This window comes from Pagrus major, chromosome 5 (assembly GCF_040436345.1).
Source record: "Pagrus major chromosome 5, Pma_NU_1.0".
NCBI classification, from domain to species: domain Eukaryota; kingdom Metazoa; phylum Chordata; class Actinopteri; order Spariformes; family Sparidae; genus Pagrus; species Pagrus major.
The window spans coordinates 19,936,190-19,950,098 of record NC_133219.1 but is presented as its reverse complement, the minus strand read 5'-3'; the positions used below and the strand labels follow the sequence as shown (position 1 = coordinate 19,950,098).

The window sequence follows — 13,909 nt, the reverse complement described above, 5'->3', positions numbered from 1 at the left end:
ACTTGGCGTCCGGAAATATGCCTGTTTAAAAGTTGTACTCTAGATTTGGATATGCGCATAGAAAACACGCTGATTATTAACTGGTATCCATCATCTTACATTCGTGATTTCGATTGTAGGAAAAAAATCACATTAGAGGCGTTTAATCATATTAAAACTTACTACGGCAATCAGTGCATACAGGCATATGGTCAGACAGCTTGACACTCCGAGGTCCTGCCAGTTGTAGGCGCTGTTCCAAGCAAGCTGCAAAACACAAATCGATTGTTTATTTTGTGTTTGTTTACATTTAGCAAGCGAACAAATGGCTTCGACTTTGCTATCACCTATGGTGGACTATTACAATGATGAAGAAGAACTTGATAGCGTGGATGACGACGACGATCGGAGTTTTAGGGGAAGAGACTCAGAAGAAGGTAACGCTGAACGTTTTGACCAAACGCTCCGGCTGGGTCTACTTGTTGGAAAAGAGACGGAAACGCGCGATTATTGCATAAATTCAGACCATTTTTGTTTGCAGTGTTTAAAGTGATTTGCAGATTTCGCTCTATTAGGAAAGGGTTTCTCGCATAGTGCGGTGTGCACTTTGTAGCACTTCCCAAGCAAAATTATAACGCCTTGTTTCCAATTCTGGAGGAACAGTCCAATGCGAGCTTCAGCCACACGTAGTTAGCTTGCTAGCAAGACAGGAGGTTAGCTACCCGACTGCCGCCCGCCAACTTTTCGTCCAGTCAGGAAACATTTCGGAAGCAGGTGATGAAAAACAATTAAATCGCTTGCACTCGGTGACTTTCCCCGTGCAGATAGAAAATTGAGCCCACGGTTAATGATTATTTAATAAAAGTCTCGCCTTGTTTACATGCCAACCAGCTAGCGTGCCGCTAGGCATCGGTCAGTTATTACTACATAAATCGCCACACTGGCTTTACGTTATCGTGCGTAATCGTTGGCAACAAAACGTAACTGTTACTTAAATTAAGCCAACTTTAGGCGTGTTTCAGTCCGCCTGGACTAACTTGGTTTTAATGAATGATGTTCCACTCGGGGTAACGTTACATAGCGTCAATTAGCCAACTAGCTACGTAACGTTAGCTTCGAGCATTGACAGGTCGGCAGGCAGCCGAAACCCTGCGTGCTGTGTCCACTGCACTGCCCTTTTCACACTATTCAGTGAGACAGGACGGGTTGCAGTGTACGAGAAAGAAAGACAAGAGGAAAGCGAGGCGATGACAGCACTACAAGGTTCGCTAGTTTCCTGACACTGACTTCCAAGCGACGAGCTGGACTTATTTTTCTCCTCCTCGGGATATGTTGACGCTTCTGTTATACCCAACTACGCGAGCGAGAGTCGGGTTACTCTTTAAACAGTAGACTAGCTAACTTAAGCTAGCACGTTAATGCTAACCGAAAATGAAAGCTGCTGTGTCAGCTTTACATGACCGGGCCTTACCCTTCTCTTGTGTCTGGTTCTGAAGGTAACGCCGACTGACCTAGGTCAGCTGGTGCTTATAAACTTGGCTCCCAAGTTTGCCACATCGCGCTAGCCTAAACATGTTAGCTTGTCTTGAGAGAGTTGTTAGCCGGGGACCGTTTCTGATTAATCCTACCATGCGGCAAATGCTTGACACTCAAAGTAATAGCTATATTTCTATCGGTCATTACATAGATGTTTCTGGATTAAATTTACAAGCCTTAGCTTTGTCTAGCTGAACTTTCTCTGACGTCGATCCGAAGACATATAGTGTGTGATCTGGCAGACTTGGATTTCCTCTGTTTCCTAATCTAACCACCCAGAGGGCATTCCCAAGCAGGGTGTTCACCATTACCTTACCAGTGCCACGCACGTCATCTGATCTCCACAGATCACTGCTGTCCGTCTGTCTGTCTTTCTTTCTGTCTGACGTTGGACGAAACTTCATTGTATCACGTTTGTGTTGGCAAAGCTAAAAGAACAAATGCAGGAATATATACAGAGTATATTACGTGTTTTAGCTGAGATCTGAGTCTGTTCTTCTTCTGTTATGCCAGACACGGAAGATGCCAGTGAAACAGACCTTGCCAAGCACGACGAGGATGACTATGTTGAAATCAAAGAGCAGTAAGTGTTGTGCCAACCACAGCTCAGCTGTTTTGACCTTAATACAAATCATTTGAAGGTGAAGGTTTGTTTGTTTGCCCCTGTTGCTGCACACAGAGAATGGAAATGTGATATTATCTCTGGTTTATTTCATTGCAGAATGTACCAAGACAAGCTGGCCTCCCTGAAAAGACAGTTGCAGCAATTACAAGAAGGTGATTAGCGTTTTTCCTCTGACTTTAGTGTGTTAGGAATTTTCCAAATGTGAACGACTTTTACTGTTGCTCTCTATCTTGTGGGATGTGATTTGTGTGTGCGTGGGGATACAGGACATAACCAGATCCTGACTGGTTGCTCATGGTGGTTAGGGATTACATCATCAGGTCATGAAGGCAGCTTCAGAGGAAGTTTAAAAGTGCACCCACTGTCTCTGGCTATAAAGAAGAACCAGATGAGAAACTGATGATAACTGCTGACTAACAGTCTTCTGACATAAACAGCTCATTCTGAATCCTGAGGCCTGTCTGCTGATCTGATAAAAACCATTTCTGAGCTGGCTGGGCTGTAGCACAATCAGCTCTCCTACGAGCGAGTGTAGAAGTTGTGTAGGGACACGCTGTGAGCTCTTTGTAAATCCAGATGCAGGAACAATATCAGTGTCATCTAGACGAGACTGTGGGTTGGTGATAAGCAGCATATCAAGGAAACATTGATGCATTTTAATTAACAGTTTCTTTAAGTTTTATTAACTTTTGGTTACAATTGCTCTCACCCAACATACAAATCTGAGTCATAATTGGATAATACTATAACATTCTCTAAGCAAACATGATTGCATAGATCTTCACTTTTGGTAAATGACACTTCCTCTTTGCAGGTACGCTGCAGGAGTATCAGAAGAGGATGAAGAAGCTGGACCAGCAGTACAAAGAGAGACTCCGAAATGCAGGCAAGTTGAGCGATATTTAGAGACGGCACGCTGTGCTTTTCTTCTGATGCATCCACAGATTTATTAAAATGTTGTAGTGCTTCCTGCTTTAGTTTGATTTGTTTGACCAGGGGAGAACATTGGCAATAAACACTGCTGCAAAACAACTGCTCACACGTGAGAACTGGGAAAGGGAAACTTGCCCACATGCAAGAGTTTATGCATATAAGAAGAGAAGTGTTTGCCATGAAAGTATTATATTCAAAGCCTTAAATGAATCCTTGATGTTGACATTTGGTAACTAGAAGGTTCATAATTAAATGACAGCAACTGCAGCCATGCCCATATACATGCTCAATGCTCATATATCCCATTTCTCAATATGTTTTTAAGTGGTTTGAATGTCAGAAACTAAATTGTAATGAACTTGTGTCAGTATTTTACATGTTGTGGTTGACTGTAGTCCTGACCACTAATCTTGGGGGATGAAACTATCTTGTTTAAATCAAACTTTAGTGGAATTGGGCAGAGGTTTGATCTACATGACCAGTTGTTTTTTTTCTTTCCCTTTACAGATCTGTTCCTCCAGCTTGAGGTGAGTGTGATTCATCTTAGTAAGCGGCCGATGTGATTTATGTTAAATTGAACCAGAATGCATTCCTTCCTTTTCCATCATTTCTTTCTCTCAAACTGTCTGCAGACAGAGCAGGTGGAGAGGAACTACATCAAGGAGAAGAAGGCAGCGGTGAAGGAGTTCGACGATAAAAAAGTTGAACTGAAGGAAAACCTAATTGCAGAACTGGAGGAGAAGAAGAAGATGATCGAGAACGAAAAATTAACAATGGAGCTGACAGGCGGTAAGGGAGCCAGAACTGGATTATTAATCAGGGACTTGCTCAGCAGAAGAGACAGAAATGGGGTAAAACAAAGAAAATATATGTGGGTGGAAGAGAAACTTCAATATTAAGTTGTCTGATTTAAAGTAGCACTTTCAGATACAGTAATTTAAAAGTTTATAACTTTGCGGTCTGTCCTTTTGAATTGTCTGTGTGGGATATAATTTTTAAATTGTATTTATTTTAAGTGAATTACAAAGTTGTGCATTTTAATAAGGTTTTACATTATTTGGATGTTACTGTTTGATCTTAGTTTGTCATTATTTCTTTCAAACATAGACTCAATGGAAGTAAAACCTATCATGACTCGGAAGCTGAGGAGACGGCCCAATGATCCAGTGCCAATACCAGACAAACGGAGAAAACCTGCACCAGATATCCTTCACATAATCTTAGTGGTAGTATTTGTACTTTCTCAGATAGTCAAAGGTCACGATCAACTCCATCTGTGGAACTGGTTAAATTACTCAGCTAAGTGTTGTGAAAAAATGCCTCCTTAACTCTTCAAACCTCAGCTAAATTATTTGTTAACAGATGAACAGATAATGGAAGATCTAAGAACACTTAATAAGGTAAGTTCTGAATTTCTGAATTTTATGTATGTAACTGCTTGTCTAATTATTTCTTTTACAAATTTCCCACCTTCTCTTTTACAGCTTAAGTCTCCAAAACGACCAGGTACGTCAGTGCTCACCTTTTTCATTTAATTCCACTTGTCATGCACAATTAACTTCTTTGAAAAATTAGGGAAATGTGCTATTTTGCTTGTCCTTTTGCTGTGTTACATGGTGAAATCCGCGCCACTCTCATGTCTGTACTCTGAATATGAAACTACAGCCAGCAGCTGGCTAGCTTAGCTTAGCTTGGCACCAAGACTGGAAACAGGTGGAAGCAGCTAGCCAGGCTGAGTCCAAAGATAAATGAACTCTGGACTATTTTGTGACTTTAGCAGTAACTTCCTGAAGTCTTGTCATCACCGTAGTCTTGAGGAAGTCACCCAGCTAAGAAATAGTCCGGCACGCAGCAGAATAGTTTTTGTATAAATTAAACAGTTTGTTATTAGTGAGCTGGAAGGCAGATTGTGTTACCTGTTTCGAATCTTAATGCTAAGATATGCTAACCAGCTGGTGGTTGTAACCTTATAATCAACAGGCGGAGAGATCATCTCCCCCACCTTTCATCAAGAAAGTAAATAAGCACATTTCCCAAAATATCCCAAAACTATTGCTTAAAAAATGACACTATTAGTAGAGAAGTTTTGCATAAAAATATTAATCAGGTGATTCTCCCTTTTCAGTGTCTCCCTCGTCTCCAGAGCACGTCCCCTCCGCTCCCATGGAGAACCCCTCCCAGCGTTACGAGGCCCGCATCGAGGAGGGGAAACTTTACTACGACAAAAGATGGTGACTTTGAACTTTCATCCTCAAAATGGGAATTTTACATTTTCCCCCGGACATTGTACCATTTTTCTCATAGTTTGACGACAGCTTGCATCACCACTAGATGGCCACATTGCCATGGTTTGGATGGATTTGTTGTGTGGTTGGTCTCCAACAGACATTTTATAGCCACTATCATGGCAGCCACTTTTTTATCTACAGAAAGAGATATTTCTTAGAAGCCGGTGAATAAGTGCTGGTGCTTGAAAGCACCATAAAAAATACATATTCAAAGTAGGTGACTGTACTAGAACCAGTGCTGTGATGCAGACATAAAGAGAATGGAAAATCTATGGCCAGGCACGGCTCTGATGCCATTCTTTTTGAGGACATAGCTTTGCATCAGACATGTGTCAGAACATAAGGTCATTTGTAGAGTAAAAATAAGAGAATTCTGTCTTATTAGCGGGTGATAGAGACAGGAAGGGGAGAGGAGAAAGCTTTGAGCTATGTGGACTTTTCTTTCAAGGCAAATTTAGTCATTGCCAAAGAAGACGCCACAACCATAAAGCCTTTTCACAGAAGCTGCAGGGAGACACACGCGTCATTATTCTTCTGTGGGCCGTTAATGATCAAGTGCTTTGGCTGTCAGTCTCTTCCCCTGGGTTGGTTCTGTCCTCTGACAGTTTGGAGCCATTAAAAAAGAATAACAGACTTTTTGTTTTGACTTTCCAGTCCAATTATCTATTTAGTGCCATCTCAGGAGGAATGTGGTTAATTCAGCGGGGTAAAATTATGTATGATGAACGCCTCTCCTGTCTGCACTTAGCCTCGTTCCTCACCGTGTATGACGAATTAATGCTGTTTTTTTTTTTGTTGTGCTTTTTATGCTGACAGGTACCACAAGAGCCAGGCCATCTACCTGGAGTCAAAGGACAACACAAAGATTAGCTGTGTCATCAGCTCAGTGGGGACCAATGAGGTGAGCTTTAGTACTCATCCAGCTCCTGTCGCATTTAGAAAAACGGCAAGGATGAGGCTGGTGATATTCTGTATTCGCCTTTGTTGTCAACAAATGCCACGAAAAGACCAGTGAATTCATCCTCCTACAAAGTGTGTCTGTGCAACTAAAGCTTGATAGATTTTATTCCTCTGTGCCATAGAGCTCTAGTGTTCTCCAAAACCCATTAAAAACACATCAGTGAGCCACACTGTTGCACTGTTCCATCATTACCATGAACGCACAAACAAACACTGTGCATTATTTTGACTCAATACCACACACACCGCCATGCTCGTCACAATTCCATATGTGTTTTTATGCAAATGTGAAAGGAGGCCTTGTGCAAAAACGGCTACAATGCATAATATAATACACAGGGAAAATGCTAGTTGAGTCAAAATGCCGCATGTAGTTTGCAGTATGCCAAATATACCTGGATGTCGTACTGAGTTGGAAAAAATATCAATTATGCATTGGATAGTCTTGCTTGCATAACGAATCCCACAATGCAAATTGCTGGAAGGGCTGCAACAACCGCTCAGGCCAGCAACAAATGTCTAGTTTTTTGTGTTTTTTACAATTTTTCGTATGCTATTTCATCACTGCCAGTAAGTTATATGAAATGGCACCCAGTTTGATTGAAGCGAGGATAACATTACGCTTCCAAAGCATTAAAAATAACTTTCCTCGTATGGAGTGAAGTAGTGCAACAAAACCCGGGTGAATCTGGTACCTTCGAGTCGTCAGATAGGCATTACCCATCTCTCGGGTAAATATTTATCTTTGTGAGCTAGAGTTCGGCTAGTAACAAGCGCTAATGCCACTCTAATCAACACAATCATTGATTTTTAGTTGACATATAGATGCAAATACAATTTGGCTGTCTTCTCACAAATTGGTTTGTGGTAGATAATGGTGGTTTGTAGTGACTTGTCTTGCAGCTTCTTTGTAATGCCTAAGTTCTAAACACTTGTATTGTCTTTCTTTTTTCTTCTCCAGATTTGGGTGAGGAAGACGAGCGACAGTACAAAGATGAGGATCTACCTGGGACAGCTGCAGAGGGGAGCGTTTGTCATCCGTCGACGGTCGGCTGCGTGAAACATGACCCCACCACTCCCCACCCACCCCCATCTGTTCAATCATCCATCCATCCAACCACACCTTTATCTGCTGTTTCCCTCGTTGGTGCATCTGAGTTGAGTTTGACATGTGGCCTCTTATTCTTTATCATATAAATTGCCCACCAAACAGTTCTCCATGGCCAAGAATATCTTCTTTCTTTTTCCACAGAAACTAAATGCAAGTACAGTAAAAGTGGTCATATACACAACTGACTGTTCCCCACAATTATTTGTCACTATGTGGCATGTGCTTGAAAGCGGTTAATGGTCATAAAGAAGCATACTTTGATTTCTTTTTCATGTGCTGTGAACATAAATCTTTTCTTCAGCATCCAGTCTTACTTAAGTTTCTCATTAAGTTATTTTTCATTTAAGTTTATTATCAGTCTGATGTTGACCCACAGATGCTGTCTTCTTCTTCAAGCCTTTTGAAACGGTCACTTACTGGTGTAACAAAGCAAGCACTGAAAAGCTGATGAGGAATTGCTTCAGGTTTGGCTGAATACCATTAATCCCCTGACTGATGAAGTTACAGTTCCCTGGAGTTTACCAGGTGTCACACCATGTAAAAAAGAATATACCTTTTGCACTGTCATCAAGAAACGGAGGCTGTTTGCTATGCTGATGGTTTGTCCTAATAACATGTTTAAAAGTCCTATGTATTAAACCTTTCATTTGATGTTCGGAAAAAAGATATTTTGAGTTTTTTTTAAATGTTATTTTTTTGGCTGTTTCATGAGATGCTCTTCATATGTGAACGATATGGATTAGTTTGTCTGTATTTGCATGTGGAGCATTAAGTTGACTATTGATTTGTACTGTGTTGCATTTTATTAAAATGTTATCTGCCTTTTATTATTTAATGAGAAGGCTTGTTCTTTTATCATTTCTGAAGTACACAAACAAGGGCATGAATCTAGATATTGTGATTGATGTTTATTGGTAAGTCTCCCCTGACTTTAACGTCTATTGTGTCCTAGCAAGACTAAACGTTTTCATTCATGGTGCTCTTTGAGGTTTTTATGCACAGTGGACCACAGTGGAGGTTCTGATGTTTATCAAGTTTACCATCTTAGTTAAGTGTGTCGGCAAGCAGACATTTTGTAATTATTACTGAACACAAGTCAGCTGAGCCTGATTGGAAGTTTCATAAGTGTTTAGTCATGAGTATTTGAAAACTAGAAATTTTGACCTGACAATAGCGATGGAGGAAAGGTCAGAGGATCGCTGAAGTCACCGAGATTCATCCTCTTGGAGCGATGAATGCCTACCAAATTATATTATTATATAATCTATATCCTGGTATTTGACTGAATAAGTGGAATATTATTTTAGGATATGTTTGATCTGACCACTTGGGGGCAGCGGAAACAAGCTGAACACAACACAGATGTTGACTGAGTAGCTAGCATACAGCTGTGGGGCCAGAAACAACACTGAGCTGAAAGAAGCTTGACATCCTGCAGAGCTGAGGGGGCACAGCAGAGTTAGGTGGCGTTTCTCCGAGGGTTATTACGAGGGACCTCTTTCTCACAGAAGTAGTTCTGTGATCCATTGTTAAAATGAAAGTATTGATTAAAGCAGCCTTGTGTGAGCTAACATCAATAAAGAAAAGTATATTTATAAATGTTTCATGACCCCCGACAACACAGACACGGGCCCCTATGGTGCTCAAGCTCACTTTAATGCTTCAACATGTTCGATAATATCTTAAATTTATCATTTACTTCAATAGTAGCTCAATAATTATTTCCACTTCTTTGTCAATGTCCATGTCATCTGTAGGGCCCGGGGATATTTTTGCATGCACATCACATTGATTTGTCAGCGTCTCAATATAATCGACCTATCCAAGTCACCGCACAGATCCACTGCACAGGTGCACACAACCATCCCTCCACTTTGTAAACAGCTGAATTATTTGGCATTCTGCGCAGGGCTGTGCCGGCCGAGCAGCCTGCCTTTTCCCTCTTGTGTGTCCTATCGCTTTAACCGGACGGCATGTTTCACTTCGCCTGACTTAATGACACAGCCTGACAAGGAGGGCAATTACTGTTTTGCCATGCCGCACAAAATGCAAGGCTCATCTCAAAAGGCTTGTTGTCCAGAAGCCGTCAGGTGTGATTGCTCAGTCTCTTGCGAAGGCATGAAATGAGCTGATAGAGAATGCGATGCCCGTCTGCTCTCTTTATTGCATCCCATGTCTGGCTCTTGGTTAAGGCCAGAATAACATACACTGAGGCACTTAATGTGAAATGTGTTGGCATCAGTCTCAAATCAAACCTCACAGTCAGTCCATTTGAACTGTTCTGGAGTCAGGGGCATAGACAGAGGGGTGGCCATGGGTGCTAATTAGTGAAATGGATGGATTATCGTACAGGCCTTCCAGGACTGCTGAACCAGAACGTTTCTTGTTGGAAAGTCAAACGACAACAAAGAAACATGAAACAACAAAGAGAGGCGTAATTACAACAAAGAGATTAAAAAACACCTAAAAGAGGGATTCAAAACAGCCACAAAGAGACTCAAAACCACCTGGAATAGACTCAAAACAACCACAAATAGACTCAAAACAACTACAAACAGACCCAAAAACAACCACAAATAGACTCAAAACAACTACAAACAGACTCAAAACAACCACAAACAGACCCAAAACAACTACAAACAGACTCAAAACAACTACAAACAGACTCAAAACAACTACAACTAGACTCAAAACAACTACAAACAGACTCAAAACAACTACAATGTTTTGTACCTATAGGAGGAGTAGCAGGTCACATGTTTGTATACAGGGGCCCATTTTCGAATAATCTACCCATCTGTGGGCTATTTGGAGTTTCAAATGGCCTCTATTAATTGATATTTTTTGTCATATTAAAACCTTTTGTAACCTGTTCTTTGGCATTAATAACATTGAATAACTAGATATTTCATCAAAATCCATGCATTATGCCCTGAGAAATTAACCAAAAATTGAGAAAATAAAAACACTCTCTCGCAATGGAACCGTTCCTTTATTCGGATTAGCACCAAAAGTTAATAAGGTCTATTCTGGGCCAAGGCCCATCCTCCATCCTTTTTTGTGGAAGTCCATTCAGTAGTTTCTGTGTAATCCTGATGACAAACCAACCAACCCACAAACGGACAAGGGGAAACGTAACCTCCTTGGCGGAAGGAAAACTAACCACTAAACCCTCCCCTGTCTTGTTTCAACAGCTCAACCAATGTGTGAAATGTGAGCAGGTGCTGATTGCTCCAGGTTCACCTGAATGGGTATTCCCATCTGTCAAGGCTACTCCCAGTGTCATTCTCACACACAGATTACACACACTTGAGTGGTGTGTCGATGACCCATTTCACCGTCTTATAATCTAAACAGCCCTCACCCTCCCTCCTCCACATCTATGTCTTTCAAATGATCCATTTATTGCTCTCTGGGACTGTATCAATCTTAAGCTTTCACTGCAGGTGGCTGTTCATACTGTCTAAAATCAATATGCTGAGTAAGGCGGGGAACGAGTTGGAGCACTTGAACATGTAGACAGTTCTCTGGTGATGAATCCATTTTTTCTTCCTTGTGCACCCTATCTGTTCATCAGAGTGTGTAAAACACCTGCTGATACCCACTATTTGCAAAACAAAAGAAAGCTCTCCAGTCTTCCATGACCACAAGTCATTACAGCGCTCTGCCCCTGGTTTGGGTTTATTGGTAAGTCTCACTGGAGCTGTTATACTCTTTGGTGGTTATTGCTTGTGTGCATAAAAAGTCACCCAGGGCATCAATAAAAATCCCCCTCGCAATCTCCCACCAGCCCCAGTTCCAGCACAGAATTCCCTCTTTCATCCTCTTCCCCCTAAATTGAGCATTCGCTCCACTGAATGTTAGCTCTTGCATGGCTACGGGGTGGAGAGCTGCATCTCGCAATGCGCTATCTGCTGGGAACCGAGTGGGATCCAGGCAGACTTAGATTTGCCTCCGGTGGTCTGAAGAGAGGAAGGCAGCTCCTCGACAACCCTGCTTGGCCTAGTGTGTGCGTATGTGTGTGTGTGTGTTTGTGTGTGTGTGAGCCAGTTCCTCCAGTTTATCACTCTCCAGCAGGTCTGCACTGGGAGAGAAATTCATTTACAGTAGAAGCTCCTCGTTTGACTCGTGATATTTGACCCCCGGTTATGGAATAGAGCTGCAGCCTCACTGGACCATTTGGCAATATTGATCATTTTAAACATTCATGTTGCTCAGCAGCGACTGCTCATTACAAAATCAGGTCATCGGATCAGTTATTTATACGCTTGGCACTCTGCTGTTTAGCTGCTGTTTTGATGTTACGCACTAAGACAGAATAACATAAAGCGGAACAAAGTTAAATAAATCATCCGTCTCGGAGGCCGGTGTGTGAGCCTCTGAAGTGGGTAAACTGTATTTCGAATACTAGGTTTGTGTATTGAAAGATGCTTTTATTTGTGAGATGCTGCTGTCCTCACTCTCTCCTCCTCTGCTTTTACAGGTCCAATTTCTCATGCTCCCCAAATAAAACCGAGGCAAACGATTTGAGAAAAGCTTAACACCACTTACCATCTGATTCTAACAGAACTCTTTTTAGTGTTTGTTGAAGCATGAACCTGCTCCATGGATACCGTATTAAAACTGCTGTTTGAAAGCAGTGTTTTCCCCAATTTATCAGAGCCAGGAAAAGTTAAGCTTGTACAAATTAAACTTTTGTGTGTGTTTGTGTATGGGTGTATGTCTCTCTCTCTCTCTCTCAACCCTTCTGCTAATTCAAAGAGAATTGCCTAATGATGATGGTCTCCTTTAAACAACGTCTATATTTAGCACTCTTATCACTTGAAGCATGTCTAGCAGCCTTTCCCACACTTGGATGCAGCGTTATCACAGCTCACTTTTATACTCGGTTGGTAGAAGCTCACAGGACGGGGATCCTGTGAAACCATGTGATTTCCTGACTGGGGTTAATTTTATGAGCAATTCCAGACACGCAAAAAAAAGTTGACGGCGCAATATGTTCATATATTTACAATCTAATGCCTTTATGCACTTTTGTACATTAAACTACCATGCATGGCTATATTTCAGTGCTAAGGGGCCCTCATGGTTTATAACAACAACAACAACAATAATAATAATAATAATAATAATAATAAACCTTATTTATATAGCACCTTTCAAAAACAAAGTTTCAAAGAGCTTTACAAGAAAAACAATAGTAAATGCAATAAAACCCAGAATTTAAGATAGGAACAATATTTAAAAAAAACAAAAAAACAATAACAATACATTCAGTTAAGAAAAAGAAATATGATAAATGTGAGTTTTAAGGAAGACACTGAGTTTGGGAATTTGATCTGTCAGCAGGCCCCTGCCAGAGGATCTCAAGCAGCAATCTGGCTCATAAGGAGTTGGCAAATCACAGATAGCAGGAGCCAGACCATTCAAAGCTTTAAAAACAAGCAATAAAACCTTAAAATCAATTTTAAAACTCAGGTAACCAGTGAAGGGCAGCAAGGACCTGGCAACAGTATTTTGTATCAGCTGGAGTCTGTGGATGTTACACTTGCTAATTCCAGAATAAAGTGCAGTGGTTTCAATATCAGGTCATAAAAGCTGGAAGTGCGTGAAAGCCATTGTCATGGAAGTTTGCTTCAGCAGTGTTGTAATAAGTACCCAAGAGTCATAGTTGAGTACAAGTAATGATATTATGTTAAAATATTACTTTGGTAAAAGTTTAAGTCACCCATACACAGTACTTGGGATACTTAAAATATCAGCTATTAAGTGTAATTGAATATAAAAAGTAAATTCCTGGCAATAAATGTACTACAAGTAAAAGTAAATTAAACATATATTTACATGTATGTATATTCTGCATACTGTGGGCCTGGGCAATTATCGGATCCAATATTCAGGATTTTTCTGATTTTAAAATATAATAATGTGCTTTGGCTCTGCTGCAGCGTGTAGTCTGTAAAGTAACTAGTAACTAAGGCTATCGAATAAATAAAGTGCAGGAAAAAGTACAGTATTTGCATCCAAATTGTAGTGAAGTGGAAGTATAAAGTAGCAGAAAATGTAAATAATCAAATAAAGTACAAATTAGTTACACATTCCTAAAGAAATTGACAACAAATAAAATCACCACAAACCAGCTACAATATTAAAAATGTGTGTAGATATTAATGCGTGAGGCTATTCTGCACAGTTATTTTTGATACATTACGATACGTTTTGCTGATACATCTGTAGTCATATTTAGACTTTTACTTGTTCTGGTCTATTTTACATTGATTGATCAAGTATTGTACAAAAGCAGTTCGTAAGATTCTACAGTTCAGAGGGTAATATTGTAGTTTTAGCTTCATTATATTCAACAGTATCATTTTGATTTCGATTTTACATAGCCTACGGATTGTTGATTAAACTACTAAACAGTGTATAGTTAAAATAGCTCCACCATGACGAACCATAACATGGTTGATAATACAT

At 40.6% G+C, this 13,909-nt stretch overlaps 1 protein-coding gene across 4 annotated transcripts; it reads left to right on the top strand.

Annotated features, from left to right (window-relative positions):
* Positions 1 to 205: 205 nt before the first annotated feature.
* Positions 206 to 8,267, top strand: suds3 (SDS3 homolog, SIN3A corepressor complex component). Of its 4 annotated transcripts, none has more exons than XM_073466643.1 (13): positions 242 to 416; positions 2,029 to 2,098; positions 2,237 to 2,292; positions 2,955 to 3,026; positions 3,581 to 3,600; positions 3,706 to 3,862; positions 4,181 to 4,276; positions 4,412 to 4,473; positions 4,558 to 4,579; positions 5,054 to 5,089; positions 5,199 to 5,304; positions 6,178 to 6,262; positions 7,283 to 8,267. In XM_073466643.1, the coding sequence occupies exons 1-13, from the start codon at positions 305 to 307 to the stop codon at positions 7,379 to 7,381; spliced, it is 993 nt and encodes a 330-aa protein (XP_073322744.1). In that variant the 5' UTR covers positions 242 to 304; the 3' UTR covers positions 7,382 to 8,267. The 4 variants fall into 4 exon arrangements, with proteins under 4 accessions (XP_073322747.1, XP_073322744.1, XP_073322748.1 ...); XM_073466647.1 differs by lacking the exon at positions 242 to 416 and adding an exon at positions 1,105 to 1,242; XM_073466644.1 differs by lacking the exon at positions 242 to 416 and adding an exon at positions 1,580 to 1,633.
* Positions 8,268 to 13,909: the final 5,642 nt, after the last annotated feature.